This window comes from Rhinatrema bivittatum, chromosome 7 (genome assembly GCF_901001135.1).
Source record: "Rhinatrema bivittatum chromosome 7, aRhiBiv1.1, whole genome shotgun sequence".
Lineage (NCBI taxonomy): Eukaryota > Metazoa > Chordata > Amphibia > Gymnophiona > Rhinatrematidae > Rhinatrema > Rhinatrema bivittatum.
Window position 1 is genome coordinate 274101873 of NC_042621.1, and position 19756 is coordinate 274121628.

General features: G+C 41.4%; 1 protein-coding gene across 2 annotated transcripts in view; it reads left to right on the forward strand.

The window, feature by feature from the left end:
• The window catches only part of SUFU (SUFU negative regulator of hedgehog signaling), a 268510-nt gene that overhangs the window by 105885 nt on the left and 142869 nt on the right, over positions 1 to 19756 (forward strand). For both annotated transcript variants that reach the window (XM_029610267.1, XM_029610268.1), the window contains exons 4-5: positions 14318 to 14460; positions 19556 to 19641. In XM_029610267.1, coding sequence (XP_029466127.1) covers positions 14318 to 14460; positions 19556 to 19641 — 229 coding nt within the window. The remainder of the gene's footprint in view (positions 1 to 14317; positions 14461 to 19555; positions 19642 to 19756) is intronic.

The following is a 19756-nucleotide window of genomic DNA, read 5'->3' on the forward strand; positions in this document are numbered from 1 at the left end:
ATTTCTAATTGGCTTATTAGAATTATAGAATTGAAAGGTGTTGGCGGGCCAGTTCATTTCTGGGTTGTGGAGGGATTTGTGAATGAGTGATAATATCTTGTATTGTATACGATAGTGGACAGGGAGCCAATGTAGTTTCTTAAGTATGGGGGTAATGTGTTCCCTTTTTTTTTATTTCCAGCAGGTACTGCTTGAGCCTTGCATGCACTTGGCCTGCCCGCCATGTGCCTGCTTGCTGTGAAAGGGCTGCAAACTCGCTTTGGAGATTAAAGCCCATGTCGTCAATTTTGTGAGCCACAGGCTAACATCTTGTCTTCCCCAAGATATAGCGGACTTACTAGCCATTCTCTCGTGACAGGCTCATCGTAATTGAGCCATGCAAATCCATTGCATTCTTTATAATCGCCTAAAATAGTGTCCAAATATGGGCATGCACCACCACAGATGCGCTTTGAGCGAATGCACACACCCAGTTTATAATCTGTCTCTGTGGGGGCTTGGCTACCTCCTGTTCCTTTCTCCTCTCCTGCTTAGTCTGGCCCCGCTTCCCATGTTTTTCCAGCAACTGGAAAAAATCGATGTAGGGCCTGTGCCTAATGCGATGGCTTGGAGTCTTGGGAATCAATTCCCAAAGTTCATGTTCCATTCTAGGCAGCTCGGGGGGGTGGGGGAGTGAACAGCGTCCTCCCGGTCTAATCGACTTGCCAGAGATGAAGAACCCGAACTTCAGGAGGACGAGGAAGGTGAGCTTGGATGATCCGCTACATGAGGAAAATGAAGACTGCCTGTGCCTCGCATGCTTGCGCCTATCCTTATCCAGCTGAATGGTGTCCGGTGACTATCCGGCTGTGTTCAGCAGCCGCCACTTAGTCAGATAAGTCACCTATCTAGCTAAGTAGATAACCGGATAGTAAATGGGTGGATCGGGGCGGTGCTAATTATCCAATTATTTTAACCAGATAAGTGCCTATATTCAGCCGTATCCAGTTAAATTAACTGAATAAGTTAAATCCGCTCAATAGCAGGTCTAAACTTATCTTGATAACTAGAACTATCCGGTTATATTCAGGAGCATAGCTGGGCTGCTGAATATCCTGTTACCCGGATAACTGATAACTGGATGTCTTTGAATATTGGGCCCTAAATATTTTACCTGCCTCTAGTATTGGAAACAGCTACTGTGACAGAGCAACTAAAGACGTTATTCAAACTCTAATAGAAAAGACACATGAATAGCATCTGTTTATTTGTATGATTTTCATCTTGTCCTCCACATAGAACTTTGGATATTTCAGTTTAGAAGTAAGTAAAGAGCACTTATTAAAACAAAAGAAAAAAAAACCTCTAGTGTGAGAACCTCAGGAGATCTACATATAAAAAGTTTCTTGCTGAATCTGTCCTGAAAGTGACATTTTGAGATACTTTGGAAACATACCTGAAATGTTCAGACTCTGTAGCTGTATTTTCAGTACTGGAAGTGATGCAAGATAGGTGTAGTGGAAATAGTCATTGGGAGAATCTCAGCAGACATGGCTGACACTTCTGTTTGTATGATTCATAGATATATAATACCAATTCTTTATGCGTAGGTATTTTCAGCACATGCGATAAAGTTAGTGAGCACCCGGATGGATTTGTATTTTAGCCCAATTTATACTCAAAGCATAATTAGGTCCTAATCTAAGCCCTGATAAGAGAGAAATATAACTCCATTGAATAAATAACTGCCAAAAAGGATATATTTTATTAACTATCCTTGTATGAAAATGTATGGGAACCCTTCATTCAGTAACTGGTGGCACCTTCTCGAGCATCAGTAACTTCAATTAAATGTGAAATGGATCAATAATTATAGGAAACATCACTCTTGAGGAATTTTGGCCCATTCTTCTATACAGAACGGTTTAAATTCTGACATTTGAGGGCTTTTTTGCATGAGCAGCTTGGTTCAGGTCTTGCCATAATATTTTAATAAGGTTTAAACCTGGACTTTGACTTGGCCAGTCCAAAACATGAAATCTGTTCTTCAGCCATTCTATAGTAGATTTACTTGAATGCTTAGGATCGTCATCTTATTTCATGACACGCTTTTGACTCGACTTCAGTTCATGTACAGACTGCTTGATGTTTTCCTCTGGAATTTTTGGGTATAAAGCAGAATTCATGATGCCATCAATGATGGTAAGTTCAGGTCCTGATATAGCAAACCAGCCCCATACCATGACATCACCATCACCATGCTTGACATTCTGGATGAGGTTCTTGGTTTTTGCCAAGCAGAATTTTCAACTTTTTTTTTTTTAACTTCTCTTTAATGAGTCATTAAAAGAAGTAACACATGTCAAACAACAATATCAGCAACATCACCCATATTAGCACCACAACTTTACAATAATGACCCTTTTTTCCAGTTATCCCCACTGAATACAACCCCCCTTCCAACTATCAGTCACAACCATATATGAAAAGTTCAATTTTTGTCTCATCTGTACAGAGGACATTATTCCAGAAGTTTTGAGAGTCATCAAGATGCTCTTTGGTGAACCTAAGATAAGCAATAACGCTCTCTTTAGAGAGCAGCGGGTTTTTCCTTGCAATCCTCTCATAAACATTCCCATTCAGTTTTTCCTGGTGGCCAACTCATGAACCCTAACATAAGCTGCAATAAGAGATGTCTGCAGATCTTTAGATGTTAGTCTGAGGTACTTTGTGACTTCGTAGATTTTTTTTTAATTTGCTCTTGGGGTGATCTTGGCAGAATGACTGCTTCTGGGTAGAGTCACTGAGTCTTCATCTTTTTCCATTCATTGACTATCTATCTGGCAGTGGATGGATGGAGCCCTAAATGTTTAGAAATGGTCTTGTAACTCTGTCTAGACAGATGAGCATCAACTACTCTCTTTCATAGGTCTTTTGAAATTTCTTTTGATTGTGGATAGCGAGTTCCAACTAACTTTTATGGTGAAGACCAAACTCAAAACCTTTTAGGACAGGATGCCCCAGCTCGTTCGTTCAGATTTGAGTGAGGTACAAGAAAGAGCAATATCTGTGGCAGGGCCGAAATTGTGGAACTCACTGCCATGTGAACTGAGATTTTTGAAAGATTTGAAGTTGTTTAAAAAAAGAAATTAAACCTTGGCTCTTCAAACAGGCTTATGGAGTAAACTTGAACGATTGTAAGTAGATATTTTTTTCTTAATATTGATAGGCTGAGGAATAGAAAGGTCTAAAATAACATGAACTAACATGACTAGTATTGTAATGTTGTCAATTAGTATACCTATTTTTGTTAGCCTTTTAATTTTCTTGTGAACTGCCACGATTGAACACAGAGTGACGGTGTACAAATAAATACATTTTTTAAGCATCTGCTTCTAATTAGCCAATTAATTGTGCTAAGGAAGCTGGGGGTTCACTTATTTCACACACACTGATTCTGTTTTAGTTTTATTGTTTCTACTTTATACGTTTATTGTCTTAAACACAGAATTGTTTGTTATACCCTTTTATTGCATAAGAAAATACTGTTTCAGTTAAACAAGGATATCATGGTAAGGATAAGGATTAGCTACCAACGAGACTTAAACTTTCCAATTTCCCTAGGGTGCTCAGAGTGGAAAGAGCACACTGTCTGGGCCAGCATTATGATACTGCAATTCGACCTCATATGGTTCTCTTTTTTTTTTTTTTTTTATATATATATTTTTTATTCCAAACAGGCAGACAGAGATTACATAATGCAAACACAAACACAGAATGAAGATTGTATAGAACTAGCAAAGTACCCATAGTAAAGGGCATGTCCCCCATCCCTGTAAACAAACCAAGATTGCTAACATTATCCAGCAAGGAAGTACCCCCCCTGCCTGAGGTTTTCATTATACAAACCCCTTACACTCCACAACATGCAATCCCACACACATTCACACTCAGACCCACCCATACGCACACCTAAACAGATATTCAAGACTTCCCCTCCCCCCAACATTTAGTTGCTAACAAGAAAATTGAGACCCATGTGGAAATAGATGCATATCTGACTCCGTAAAAAGAAATAAAAACTTCAGAAAACCTAAAATTGAAAAAAGAAACCATTACTTAATATGTATTGCAAAAGGAAGAGTCATTTTTATAGGACTTCTTCAAGCAACTGCAGGGCTGCACCACTTGACCAAAGAGCGACCAATCTGTGGTATATCCCAAAAACTTAAGATCAGCTTGAGCTTGTGGCAGCAACTGTGGTCACCTTTCTTGATTATGTTTGGAGTCTATCCAGTACATCTGCGTATAGACCATCATCTTCTCCCATAATCTGATGTCCAGCACCGTAGGGTCTATCCAACTGCACATGAGGCACCTGCAAACCATCATCTGCACTTGGATCAAAAATCTGTCTGCACCATTCAACCATTCTATTTTTTATCAAGGAAGAACCAAAGTAAGATCAACTCACTAGTCGTTGGTATTCACTTATTTGTGCACTGGAACAGTCAATCCGAGATGGCATCCCAAAAAAGATGCATGAGAGCATTGTATCAACTTATGTCAAAGCTAACCACTTTCACGATGACAACGGCCTCATGTGGTTCTAGCCAAATTGCTCAATTTCCACCATAAAGTAGAGGTTCTCAGGGCTTACCACGAAATAACTGATCTTAAATACAAGGACCCTGAAATTCTTATTTTTGATGGTATCAGCTAATCAGTGGGCCTTTGCATCAGTTTGTACTCAACTTATGAAAAAGAAGCTGCCCACCATGCTGTAATACCCAGCCAGACTCTGGGTCATTTATTGAGGGAAACCTAGATTTCGCAATTCGGTTTCAGAAGCTACCTCCATTTTACAAAATTTGGCTACTTGACTACTTCAGATTGGATTTTTGTTTGGGTTAATACATTTTTCTCAGCACTGTAACTGCGACATGTTTGGGTAGATCCCTGGTGATGGGTCATTGAATCCTCCCACCTTTTGTTCTCACTTAATTCTTGGGATGGGAGCTATTGAGGAGGGAGTGTGGAGTACTGCCTTACCCTGTTTATTTTTTTGGTGATTTGTTTTTAAATTTCTTTTGATTGAATTATTTATTGTAATTGCAACATCTATACAGTGTAAACAGTTTTACTGCCTTTCCAAGAAAATGTAAACACAAAAGCAAATGTTTGCTACGCTGGTTATCAAAGGTGAAAATAAAGACCAATTCTGACCATGTAGATCAGTTGAACAAAAGAAAAAACTCATTCAAAGGGTCAGCTCAGTGGCTAATGCCAAGCACTGCCATGCGATAGACCTGGGTTCGGTTTCCTTTGCCGAGTTGGCCAGGGCTAGGGATGCTGGAAAGGAAGAGTCTTGACCATCACTCTATGGTCATTTCCTGGTGGTCAGATATAAGTTCCATGGTAACCACTTTTCAGAAGAAGTAATGGTTTGTGGCCCCTGGCTAAGGACTTGTTGCTGTGATAACTGGGCAAAGTGAGAGGGGGAGGGATGAAAAAAAACCATTCAGAAAGACCAGCAAGAGCACAATAAGCAGTCACTATACATCTTTCAAAAGCTGTATATGCTCTGAGGTGGTTTTCCTTAACAAAGGAGATTCATAAATTTGATGCATATAACATAATTTAAACTACAGGATCATTCATGGATATTTTTGAAAGGGATTCCAAGTGACTTCCTGGTTCCGGCTGTTTTGCTAGGTCTTTATCCCATAGGGTTTTGGCATCATCAAAATCATACAATCTATATATTTAATTCCCACAATTTACATGAAATTTAGCTAGATAAAATAGACGCTTGAGCCTTGCTTTTATGAAAATCTTCACAGGCTCCCAACTTTACCACGTTCCTGTGTTTTAATCAAAGTCTATCATGGTGCAAGGGGTTCCCCAAGCAGCGCACCTTCAAACCTAGTCAAGTTTGCCGTGGAAGTCACCACTGCCTGTTGCTCAGATCCAGGCCAACATCTCGCAACAACAAGAGACACACCAGTGGTGGCTCTTAAACTGATATGAACTCCTTTCTGAGAACATGCCTCTTTGTCCTAGCTATAGCATGAGCCCTGGCGTGTGGCACTTAATGGGCAGCATGCAGGACATAGATTGCTGCAGCATACAAAATACACACCGCACCTCTTCGTCTTCCTTGACTTTGAATGCTTCAAGCCTCTGTTTTATACGCTGGCTGAGTAAGACAGGGAGAGAGTATGCACTGAGTGCTGGATGAGACTCTGTGAGTGCTGCAAGCAGCAGCAGCAGCGGAGGAGCTCTGGCAGCCACATGCAGCAGCCAAGGTAATTGAGCCGTCTGCCCACACCACTCCAATTTCTCCCTTCTCCAGAAAGAACTTGGTGCGTCGTGACAGGTTCATGCGTGCCTTCGTGTCCTCTCTCCATTTATGTTCAAATTTGGAGGAGAATTGTGTTGGGTTTTCAGTGCTTTCCTAGCTCTTTAGGCCATATGAGTCCTCTCCATGTTCGCATTGGCTGTTCCATGGAGGTTGCTGTACCACGTAATATTTTTGTTAATGTAGGTGTGCCTTGGGCATGAAAAGGTTTGGAAGCACTTGTGTAGCAAGTAAAAGGATATTTACAATTTAGAACCTGCTTGGGTTAACATTTCAGAATTGATCAAATGCACCATTATTTAAAGCCATTGCTTGATTTATTTATTTATTTTTTTAGTGATCCTTTCATATTAAAGAGGTGAAAGTTAAATAACTAAAAATATGTTTATCCTGTTAGCTCGATCTTCAGCTGCCAAGGAAATTCCATCAACAATCAGGCCAGTGTGGTACGTCTGTGGTTAACTGAACCAGGGACTTGGTCTTCCACACCCATAGGAAGACTGTAATCTTTAAGTCTTTACTGATTTGTGATGTTTTCAGTTTGCCTTTATAAATATCTGTAGTCAAATGTTGTAATAAATAATTTGTCACCAACACAAAAAATGCAAAACTTCACTGTATCATATTTCAACCAACCTTATTATGCATTAGCTCACAGATGTTTAGAAAAAATTGAAGGAAAAAAGACCTCAGGACCTCATGTTGTGTTCTACAAAGAACTTACATCATGTAAGAGGTAATTTATAATCATTGGTCTTTAAAAAAAAAAAAAAAAAAAACCCCTCCAAACTTTAATTGAATTTAAATCTTTTGAATTCATTTTCTTAAAAATAAGCATATGCATTGCATTTAAATCAGAAATTCAAGAGTTGGCTATTATTGTTGCCCAACTTTCAAAAAACGTTTTCCCAGGATCAGTTTCCAATGACTTCAAAATACAACAAAAAGTTTTACTTATTTGTGTGTTGCATTGAAGAATGCTAACATTCTGCCGGGTACATATTACAACAGTTCGTTATTCTTGAACCAGCTTTTCTTGCATCCTTCTTAATTCACTTTCTAAATTGTCTTAAAAATATGCATATGCATTTGAATCAGAAATCCAAAATTAAGTATTGTTAATCAACATGCAAAGAACTTTTTCCAAAGACAATTTCAGAAAGCTTCCAAACACGGCAAGGATTGAAATTATCTGTATGTTGCATTGAACAATGCTATCATTCTGCCGGGTATATGTTGAATCCGTTCATTATTCTTAAGCAGACATCAGCTGATGTTTCGCCGTGAGGCTGCTTCAAGGCAGTTACTCCTATATCATGAAAACTAACATCCAAGCAGTTCTCATTGCAGTCTACTGTACTTTGTATTGTAAGTTATATGATACTATCACCGGGGTCGCCTAAAGCACTTTCAGTTTATTTGCATACATAGAGTCAGGTGCACAATAGCTGAAACTAGCATGGTAGCATGCCCCCCAGTTCCTTCCCCCTGCTTGGGCTTTGTGTAACCTGAGCCCATGGGAGGGGTTGCAGAGTGAGGGAGGCAGAGTCGCTGAAGGTTCTAGTGCGAGCACCATCGCTCTTCTCCGGCGCTGCCGCCAAGCTTGCCATTATGCCTCACTGCCCCAGTTGGCCTCTAACTCCTGCTTGTATGTTACTTCCTTCCTGTTCTTCCCAGCTTTTCTGCTTCATCTAGCCAGTTGTAAAGTAAGAAAGGGAGGCATGCCTCAGAGGTGACACGTTGGGCAGAAGGTGTCACGGTTGTGAACTGTTGAAGGGTAGCCAGTCAGCATGATTGAGGCACACTCACTCTATCAGGGCTGCATTGACTTTTAGTATGCTGACCGTATCCTTGAAGCATATAACGACTGAGAGATGGGCTTTGTGCAATAGTGGTAAACGCTTTAAGGATGAAATGGAGAAAAATAGAAACGTGTCCACGGAGCGTGCTGGACATTAGTCTATGACTGGGACAAAATGAATAGCAAAGCATGAGACTGAGGAACCAGAGCTCCCTTTTCGCAGGTAGATACGTCGTCACAGTCCAGGTGCAGCCCCCAGCATTGTTACAGGATTTATGCCAGTACTTTAACTGGTCCTCTTTCAGCATCCAGGATGAGTTTAAGTGCGTCCTCTCCATGTGTGAAGCAGGCCCCTCAGCAGCAAAATGTCCTTCAAAATCAAATGCAAAGTCCAGTAGGTAATTAGCAAATGTGATGAATACCCCATCCACAGTTTGGATAGAAGGAGTTTTCCATTTTGGGTCCATGCTTAGGAGATGGTCAGCTCATTTGTGCACTGGGTTGCGAGCAAGGTAGTGGGTAGCATGAACATTGCGCATTATTAGAGTGATCCCTTTCTAGATGGCCATTGCATCTCCACTGTGCCATTTTACAGGTAATGGCAGCCCATTTTTGGTATCTTGATAGCGCAGTAAAAGACTGTGGATTCAGCAAGAGTAATTGCTTTCCTCAGCATTGAGACTGACTCGGTGAAGTTGCTCTCTGGGTTATCCTTGCACAAGTTAAAGAAACGTGAGACATCTATCTGCCAGCCTCATGCAGACATGAATGTCTCCCTGTAGTTCAGTTAATACCATCTTTTGGATGTCCCAACTATGATGCAGACCTGCCTGGTGGACACTAGAGAGAGTGCCTTCTCTGTGGCTACACCAAGATTGTGGAACTCTTTGCCTGAGTTGCTACGCCATGCAGAGTGCCTGAAAACCTCTAAGGCTTCACTTAAAACTACTTTGTTTAAGTTAGCCTTTGATTGATGAAGGGCGCCATTGACATGGAGCTTGACTCCGCTGTATTTTATATTTTTGTTTCGTTTTGTACATTTGTGTAACTTTGCTGTTTTTATTGGTTTGTGAATGTGGTTTTGTACATCGCCTTGTGCTTCAGTTGAGGCGATCAATAAGTTTTAATAAACACATTCATATAGGTAACCTAAAGTTCTCCTGCCACGTGTGTTTATCCATGTGGGCTAGGTTTTTCATACCCAGGTTATCTTCTGTCACTGCATGAATATCTAGTACCCATTATAATACACCAGGGTTCGAATTTTTGGCAGGCTTAGGACTCCTTTCTAGAGACCATAATAGCTGATCGCTTTGATTGAAGTCAGTGATATCCAACCTGGACATGGGAGAAGATGAGTCTCACCGGAAATAACATTTTCTTGAAGCTATTTCTTATTACTAGTTGTGCTGGCTATTTGGAACTTGTGACTCCAGGACAGGAAAATGATTTTCTGATGCAACAATATGGGTATATTTCAAGTGATCAAAGACATTAAGCACACTGTAAATCCTAGCAGATCTGCTAAAGGAATTAGCACTGCAATGTCTACAGCTTGCAGCAAGTCTCCGACTACTACATGAATCTGGTGAGGTACTCAAGCATGAGGGTATGTGTTTTTGTAATTTGCATCTGAGACTGAAGGTTTGCTCTTCCTCACCAACCAAATGGCCAAGGAGAGAGGTCGCTTATTTAGGTGTGCTCGGTGAGGATGGGGAGGAGTTGCTGTGGTGTGTGCAGTTGGACAGTTGCTTGGTGGGTGGATGGGAGGGTGGCAAGAGAACCCTTGTATGCCACATGACATTTTGTCATGATATTAGAGAGCAGCCTAGCTTTCATTACTGTGACAAACAATGGCAGCCAAGGTGGTTCATTGATTGATAAAACAAGGAGGAAAGCGATCTAGGAAAGCCGTGTGGGCAACACAAACGATAGATGCCAAGTAATGTCCGTTGAACCTCTTTATTAGGAGACTAGTAAACAATATTGAAACGCCTGGCTCAGGCCGAGTTTCGCCCCCTCAGGGGCTGTGCAAGAAATGTCTTATATGCACGTGGAGATTATCTTGCGCCAATTCATTTTTCAAACAAACTGTGTATTGAAACGGTATAACGCCAGCATAACTGCTCTTCTATGCAGCTTTACGATAATTGTCAAAGTAATTTTCAGTGCGCTGTGTATCGCACCGAGTCTTTGATCCGTACATCCACATCTTTGTGTGGCAGCAGACTCGGCGCGATACACAGCGCATTGAAAATTACTTTGACAATTATCGTGAAGCTGCATAGAAGAGCAGTTATGCTGGCGTTATAGCGTTTCAATGCACAGTTTGTTTGAAAAATTAATTGGCGCAAGATAATCTCCACGTGCATATAAGACATTTCTTGCACAGCCCCTGAGGGGGCGAAACTCTGCCTGAGTCGAGCGTTGCAATTTTGTTTACTAGTCTCCTAATAAAGAAGTTCAATGGACATTACTTGGCATCTATCGTTTGTGTTGCCCACACAGCCAAGGTGGTTCATACAGCAGGCAATAAAATTGCTAAAAAGTGATAAAATGCTGCTAAGTTGCAAGTACAGTTTTGATATTAAATATTGCAACATTAATATATGGTGTGGCCTTTGGTTTTCCATTGAATGCCATTGGTGTGTTGCGTTTCTGCTGTATTAGGATTGGGTGTAGAGGTAACAGGGCCAGTAGTCACACAGATATTATTCAGTAGTGAATGTGAATTTTGCAATATTTCTGCTGGGTGTGCTAAACCCATTTGAGTTGTGTGTGTGTGTGTGTGGTATTTTTGAGTGGCTTAACATCACGTGAGTGGTGTGTGTACGAATATAATCAGGCAGCTATCCAGTGGAGAAATTAGCATGTGAAAATAGTCCTTTGACAGGACCAGCTTTCCTGGGAGGGGTGACAGTAGAAGTGCGTTAACGTTTGAAAGCTTACGGGATTGTGGCTTGAAAACGGCTAAAGTAGCAGCTTTTTATAGCTTTCTATTCCCGTTTCCCGCACGGTATGAGCTTTGTGAACAAAAAACCACATGTGCCGAGTTTTCCCTGGGTGGGCGATTGGGGGCGTTCGTATTGGCGTGTGTTTATTCTGGAAATGGAAGCCTCGCTTTGGCATCAGATCAGAGTAACTTCAGGCTGTGCTCGCTCTTGTAATGTTTGGATTTCTCCATCATTATGCAACAATCAAGTATTCTTAGAGCTGATGGCATTTTTGGTTTCAGGTTTCTATGCCACTGCGCTAGCCCTGCAAATAAGATTATTTTGGGGCTTAATTTACTTAGCTGTAATATTTTTGTGGTGTTCTGCTGTGCTCACTAAAAAGATGTACCGTCTACACCTCCAGTCTTCTCTCATTTATGTTAGAAAAGAATCTAATTAGCCAGAGCTTGAAACTCGTGGGCAGGGAACATCAAAAGCAGTCGGTCTCCCCCACCAGCTCCCAGAGTTTACCCGAAGGAAAAGCCTTCGACGCAAGCTGAAGAGGAGCAAGGAGCTCCAGCCAGGGCAGTTTTTTTCTTCTTGTGTGCTGCCTTTTCTCACCAATTCTTCATGGATAAACATACAGGCCGATGCAGTATCGACGTGCGTTAAATGGGCGCTGGTGACTGAGCGCCCGCTCCCTTAATTGCGTGCCGATCCACCTCTCCCGGACGCCCAATTTAATACTTAAATCCGGTGCCAGAGTAAAAGGAGGCGCTAGGGGAAATTGCCCACCGCGCCGCCTCAGGCAGCAGGCGTCCGGGAGAGGAGGCTGTCAGCCGGTTAGGAAGATGGATGCTCAACTTTAGATTGAGCATGCCACAGGTTAGGAAAATGGACACTTGTCCCTTTTCCTAACCTGACAGCCAGCACCCCCCCCTTTTTTTTTTTTTTTACATTTTTTTTGTGGGGGAGGAGCACGTCTAATTTTTTTGTTCCTCCGACTTAATATCACCACGAAGTACAGAAAAGCAGTATTTTCTGCTTTTCTGTACACTTTTTGGGCTCCCTCCTGCTCGGGGCAGGCGTTAATTTTGGTGAGTGAAAATGTGTGCGTCGGGAACATTTATTTATTTATTTTGCATCAGAGGGAATAGATAATAGCCTCATCAACATGCATTTTCATGTGATGAGCACCATTATCTACGCACGCGATTGGACTTGCGTTTTGGGCGCACTAACCCTCGTTTTGCATTGAGGGGTTATGGACGTGCGTTGAGCCGTGTGCTGTGGCGCGCGCACGGTGTTGCATCGGCCTGTTTGTTTGCGGTGTAGAGCAGGAGTTGATGCACCACAAGCCGTCACTTTGAACTCCCTGGCCGCCCTTCTCCTATACTCCAGCCTAGAGTGTAGCTCTTAGGAAAAGGACATTGTCACCCTGGAAAGTAACTTGTACATGCTGACACTATACAAATAAAATATTATTGTTCATCGTGAAAGAATCCTTTGCAAGGGAAGCCCTGCCTTTAGAAAAGTGCAAGTTTGTTTCAAGTTAGCTGGAATGGGTTGAAATGTCGGTTCCTTCTGCTTTTCACCCAGCTAGGCAGTTGCCATGCTTAAAATAGTCCGTGATCTCTTTTTGGCCTGAAATGAAGAGTGAGAAATAAAAATAAAAAATAGTTTGGTGATCAGTCTCAGGATTCTCAGGAATGGGTTTGGACAATAGTTGAGCTGTGGGGACATCTGCTGGAAAGACCATTTATCCTCTCTCTGTACATCCCTGCCATTCCTTTGGTGGAAGACATTACTAGTCTGTAGCAAATACAGCAAAGTCTAGATAAAGGGCGTATAATTGGGGCTGGAAAAAACTATCTCGCCTGAAATTTTGGTGCCTGCTGCTGGACCCCAAGGCAAAGGAGACGCTTCTGATATTGGGGGTGCCCGGCCTGCAAAGCTGCTGGCGATGTTGGGACAGGGGCCCAGGTCAAGAAGCCATTACCGCCGAGGCTTTCACGTCAGGAATGGCTGCCGCTGCTGCTGCTGGAGCACCAGCCGAGACTCCGAAGCCTGGAGGGAGAGGAGGGAAACGAGTGCAGGGCAGAGGGGCGATATGAGAATGGACTTAGAGGGCGTGGGAGGAAGAGGGTCTGTAAGGTGGAAGAAGAGCAAAGAAAAATAAAGGAAAAGAATAAAACCTAAAAAGGAGTAAAAGAAAAAACTAACAAGTAAAATAAAAACAGCAAAATGGGAGGGAAAACATCCATGGCTTCAAACACGTTTCTGGATATTTTGAGAGCAGCAAATTAGCCAAGTAATATTTGATTAAATGAGGGTTTTTAACCTAAACCTCTTCAGCCCTTGTAGTTAGGTGACAAGAAACCAGTTTTATCTAAATTATCCTGGCAGGGTAGGGGATGCTGTAACCAGGAAACATGTGTATTAGAAAATGATAAGCTTGTGTGTGCTGTGCAAGACTTCAGAAGCTCCCAGAGCAGGTAAGTAATGCCAAGCCGACCTCTCCTCTCCCTTGTCATTCCCTGGCAGCCAGAGTCCATCTGCTCCAGTGAGAATTAAAGTGCCTCTCTTGATAACATGATTGCTGTAGGGTAACAATGAGGGAGGAGTGTACAAAAACCCCCCCAAAAACATCAGGGAGGCTGATTTACTCTTAAATTTGAATCGTTGCAGGATATGCAGCACATAAAGCTGCCTTTTTTTTTTTTTTTTTTTTTTTTTTTTTAATATAAACATTGTAGATTAGGTTTTCAATTTGCATAGGGTTGACTGACACTGAATTTTTATTTTGGATCTCAGTGCCAAAATGAACTCGTAACTTTTAGCTTGCATGTTTCAGTACCAGAATTTGTAATTAACAGGTATAGGGTTTTCTGTCTTTTATCGTCATTGACATAATCCTCCAGAGAAATTAAACAAGCAAAACTACTGTCCACCCGATGTAAGTAAGACAAATATTTCTGTTGCTTGTTCTCCCAGTGCTGTCAGTCTGGAACGCTGCACTTCGCACTGGGATATATTCATGCGTTGATTAAACCAGAGTGAGTTGCACCATCTGGTCTTTGAGCCTGAAAATCTTCAGAATGTCATCCCTCTTTCAGATGAAGAGCAGTCAGCTTTCATCCCAGGGACAAAAGCCTCGGCGAGCCTTCGGGCCTGGCAGTTGCAGTGTTCAGCAGTTCTGCAGATTGCTTTGATCTTTTGATTATTTTATTTTTTCCACCACAGAAAACACATTCTGCAGTGGCGATCATGTATCATGGCACAGCCCTTTGGATAACAGCGAGTCAAGAATTCAGCACATGCTTCTGACAGAAGATCCGCAGATGCAGCCGGTACAGACCCCTTTTGGGATTGTGGCATTCCTTCAGGTAACGTTGAGCAAAGCAAGCCTTTAAATGCTGAAACCATTCCCCAAGAGTCCAAAAGCATGTCCACAAAACTCTCCAATATATCTCCTTTGGCTACGGTCTTCCATTTTTTTGTCCTCTGTTGATTACTGTTCCTTTATGAAAGGAATTGGATATTATTCGCCAGACTTTTTATTCGCCTGTGATGACCTTGTTATCATTCTAAATGTGGGTCCATTAGCTTGGCAGACAACACTTAGCACGGAACCCCAAATGTAGCCTTTTAAATAAGAAGTGTAGAGTTGGCATTTTTCCACAAAAGGTGCAACTAAAAAAAAGTGGCCGCTTGCCTTATTACTGGAGTCTCGTTATGAGATCACATTAGCTCCATGTTTGGCTAAGCTCCGCTGGCTCCCCATAGTTTGGCCTAGTAATTTAAAAAATGGAATGCTTGTTTTTAAAGGATTTTACGAATTAACTCCTGCTTTTTTTAATGCTGTTTTAAAATTGTATCAGACAGTTCGTAGCCTTTTGTTCTGAGACTAAAAATTTGCTATGCATTCCACCATGCAAACAAATTCAATTGGACGAATTGAGGGGAGCGTCTGTTTTACGTACAGGGAACAAACTATGTGGAATGTCCTTCCAAATTTCATAAAAATTGAAACATCTTTTTTTTTTTTAATTTAGAAAGCAGGTAAAAACGTACCTCTTTCAGCAGGCCTTCCTGATGAGATATTGAAGAATGTTTCATATAGCACGTTAGCAGATTACTTTAGCTAATTTGATAGTCCTTTGCTCTTAATAACGAGACAAAATAGAAGACATTATTTTACTTATGCTCAGCGTCATATGTCAGTTTGTTTCCTTAGGGTTTTTTTTGTTTGTTTTGGCCTTTACATTGAATGGTAGATGAATTTGATAATGTTTAGAAGATCATGCACAATAAGGTAACATTACTATGATGCTGCTATTGTATTTAGCTAGGGGTTATAGTTTTTATTGAATATGCTTTCTTATTAATTTTTTCATCTTGTTTTTTATGTCTCATCTTTACTATGTATTATTTTTAGATCTAGTACTTTGCATATTGTGAATGTAAAATTGTAAACCGGTTAGAATTGTCAATAAAAGGTCTAGAAGCATTTTTATCACTTAAATTTTTATTAAAATCAATATGAGTAACAAGTCACCAAATACCTCAGTGCAAAGGGAGCCACATACAGTAATTAGCAAGACCTGTATACAATAAGAACTAGCAAAACCTCACAAAACAAAGTCCCTGTTAAATTCATAAGCTATTACTACATCTTTAAATCCCCCCCCCCCCCCTCCTCAGAGCCTTCCTGCCCTTAGGAGAACTACGGTATGTGAAGGCACTCTAAGACATCTCTCAGAAGCCTTTAACTAATTCAGTGTGGAGCAAAAGCTTATGAATCACATCAGTGATAATATAAAGCAATCTAGTAAGCTAGCTAAGTCCATAACTGGAGAGGCAAGTAAAAAATAGGTAATGACAATAAAGGTAAAAATAACCATAAAGTTGCTCAGTGCCTCGACTAGTGTTCATCCACCTAATATAGGGTGTCCAAATCTTTTCAAACCTGGGTAAGAACCCATTTTTAATAGCTGTTAGTTTCTCCTGGTAGTACACTCTGTGCAACCTACCCTGAATTGATGACAAGCAAGGTACCCCCTGTTTGGTGCCACTTGTATGCCATTTCACATTTAGTGGCTAGCATCCTATTTAAATAGTTTGTACTCCAATTCAGAAAGTGTCTGATCTGGGATCCCCAGTAAAAACTATTTAGGATCTCGTATCACAGATACCCCCCCCCCCCCCCCCCCCCCCATGATCAATGAGAAAAATGAAATGATCTCATCCCACAACTTCTGTGTCTCAGAGCAACTCCATGTATCCCTCTCTTCACATCCCATCCAGCACATCTCCTTAACTGCTAGCAACATCCTATGTAACTTATCTGAGGGCAGATACCATCTATAAAGTATTTCATAAGCATTTTCCATAATGGTGGAAGAGGTGGAGCTCTTCTTCATGGCTATAAAACACTGATCCCACCCAGCTTCCTCTCATGGTGCACCCAAATCCCTTTCCTATGCCCTCATGTGGGCAGGTTTATTCTTTAGATCTGCATTCAGCACATTTTGGAAATTGGTCTACTGAGCTTATCCACCTGATCGCAGAAACCCTCAAACAAGGTCTTGCCCTTTTTAAGATCAGTCACAACTGTCCTTTGATTTACAAACTCTAGTAGTTGAACGAAAAAGTATATATCTCTGTTCCCCAGAGAGTATCTTTCCTGCAATTCCGAGAGGGGAATCAGGACCTGCGCTCCCCCCCCCCCCCCCCCAAAACATGCTTTAGTCTAGCCAAGCCATAATAATCCATTTCCCCCAGTAGCATCTTTAAGAGACTCCTCGGGAGACTCCAAGATAAACAAAAGGTCATCAGCAAATAAAGTTATTTTGTAACTAATTTCCCCAATCTGTATCCCACATGTTTAACAAATGGTTCTAGTGACAGGGCAACAGTAGACATCCCTGACGTATTCTCCTCTGGACTTCAAAAGCTTCTGTATAACTCCCATTTATCTTGAGGCATGCACGTGGACCCATGTATAATTTCTTTATCCATGTGATAAATTTAGATCCAAGTTGGAACCGTTCCAAAACCCGGAATAAGTAAGACCATTTGATCCGGTCAAAGGCCTTTTCAGCATCCATCAACAAGAGAATCGCTGGGATACTCTGCTTTCTTACCCACCACATCAAGTTTAGAACTCTACAAACGTTATGCGAGGCAAGTCTCCCCAGCACAAACCCTGATCGGTCTTTATGGATCAATAGTGAGGCTATCAAACCCAACCTGTTTGCCAGTACCTTGGCTAGTATCTTCAATTCATTATTTATAAGGGAAATAGGGCGATAAGGCCCACTCATTGTAACGTCTCATCCCACCTTGGCAATAATTGTAATACCCGCTATGTTCGCATTGGGAGAGACTACCCCATCCCCACAGAGAGAACATAAGAACAAGAAATTGCCATGCTGGGTCAGACCAAGGGTCCATCAAGCCCAGCATCCTGTTTCCAACAGAGGCCAAACCAGGCAACAAGAACTTGGCAATTATCCAAACACTAAGAAGATCCCATGCTACTGATGCAATTAATAGCAGTGGCTATTCCCTAAGTAAACTTGATTAATAGCAGTTAATGGACTTCTCCTCCAAGAACTTATCCAAACCTTTTTTGAACCCAGCTACACTAACTGCACTAACCACATCCTCTGGCAACAAATTCCAGAGCTTTATTGTGCATTGAGTGAAAAAGAATTTTCTCCGATTTAGTCTTAAATGTGCTACTTGTTAACTTCATTGAATGCCCCTAGTCCTTCTATTATTTGAAAGTGTAAATAACCGATTCACATCTACTTGTTCAAGACCTCTCATGATCTTAAAGACCACTAATCATATCCCCCCTCACCCGTCTCTTCTCCAAGCTGAACAGCCCTTACCTCTTCAGCCTTTCCTCATAGGGGAGCTGTTCCATCCCCTTTATCATTTTGGTATCCCTTCTCTGTACCTTCTCCATCGCAACTATATCTTTTTTGAGATGCGGTGACCAGAATTGTACACAGTATTCAAGGTGTGGTCTCACCATGGAGCGATATAGAGGTATTATGACATTTTCCGTTTTATTAACCATTCCCTTCCTAATAATTCCTAACATTCTGTTTGCTTTTTTGACTGCCGCAGCACACTGAGCCGACAATTTTAAATTATTATCCACTATGATGCCTAGATCTTTTTCCTGGGTGGTAGCTCCTAATATGGAACCTAACATTGTGTAACTACAGCAAGGGTTATTTTTCCCTATATGCAAAACATAGCCACTATTGGACCTACCAAGACTGCCTGAAAGGTTTTATAAAATTGGGCAATGACATCATCTAAACCAGGTGACTTACTCAATTTCAAATCTTTAATAACGTCCTCTGACCTAATGTCATTCAGAAAGCCTCTATACTCCTCCTTCAAAACTGGCAAAGGGACACCCTCCAGGAATTTTTCTTTCTCAACCCCCACCACCTAGCTTTCATTGGAATATAATTTTTCATAGAATTGTGTGAAGCGCTATCCAATGCTTTTGGAATCAAACAAGAATTTGCCATCCCTATCTTTAATTTTCATGATATGATTCTGACTGGCACTTTCCTTAAGACTGCTGTCCTGAAAGGGACCAAGTTTTTTACCAAATTCAAAAAAATCCTGTTTGGTCAAATCTAATTTAATTGATAAGCAATCCTAGCTAATTCCTCTAGAAGCATTTTAATAAATATGTAAGCATTCCATATGAAATTTGAACATTGATTGCTTTTAGATATTTTGATGAGGATAAATGAAATGAGCATTATTCCCTTTTGTATTTTTATTGCAATTTTCATTTCTGAAGAGAACACTTTGGCCTTCCTTTTCACCAGTTCCTCCTGCTAAGGGAGCGATTTTCCAACCCTGCGGGCAGTTTGACCGGCAAGCTTGTTCCCAAAAGGAGACAAGCTGCCGAGTTTCCCTCTGAGAATGTGTGGCCAGCAGGCAGTGTGAGTTACTTTTGTTCCAGAGTCCTTTGCTCCTGTTTTAGAGATGTCATTGCCCCATGATCATAACTCTCATCCTCCGCCATCCACCACACCCATGGGTTGTGAATGCAGCGTCCCCGCCTCAGCTATCCTGGGGAGCGGAAGATCCAGCCCTGGGGATGGAACTTGCGATAAATTTTTGAAATGTTTACTTTCCACCTCATGCTGATCATTTTTTCATGCTTCTCATCTTTGATTCTGGAATGTTTCCTTTGACCAGAAAGAGGGTTCCTGTCTTCCAAGCCTGTCTAATGTATCTTCCAGTTAACGGTAATCAATGCAGTGTTTGTATCGCCCCTTATAAATTTCAAAGGATGTATTCAGTGTAGCACAATAACAAACATTACACAATTGCACTTGGGACTTTTTGCCTATTCTGCATTGTAATGCATGACCAGACCACTAGGTCATCCTTAAGAAGGACTTTTTTTTAAGGCGGCTCTTGCTTGTATTGGTTTAGATTGTTGGCGTTTGCACTGAGGAGCTCCACGCAGCACAGCAATGGAACGGCCAAGGAATTCTGGACCTACTTAGAAGTGTGCCAGTGTAAGTTTGAGAGGGGTTTCAGCACGGCTCATACACCCTGTGCTTATAATTGCATGTTCGTTATGTCCTTTTCTGAAATAAGGACACCCACCTCTATGGCCCTTGTCCTCAATTT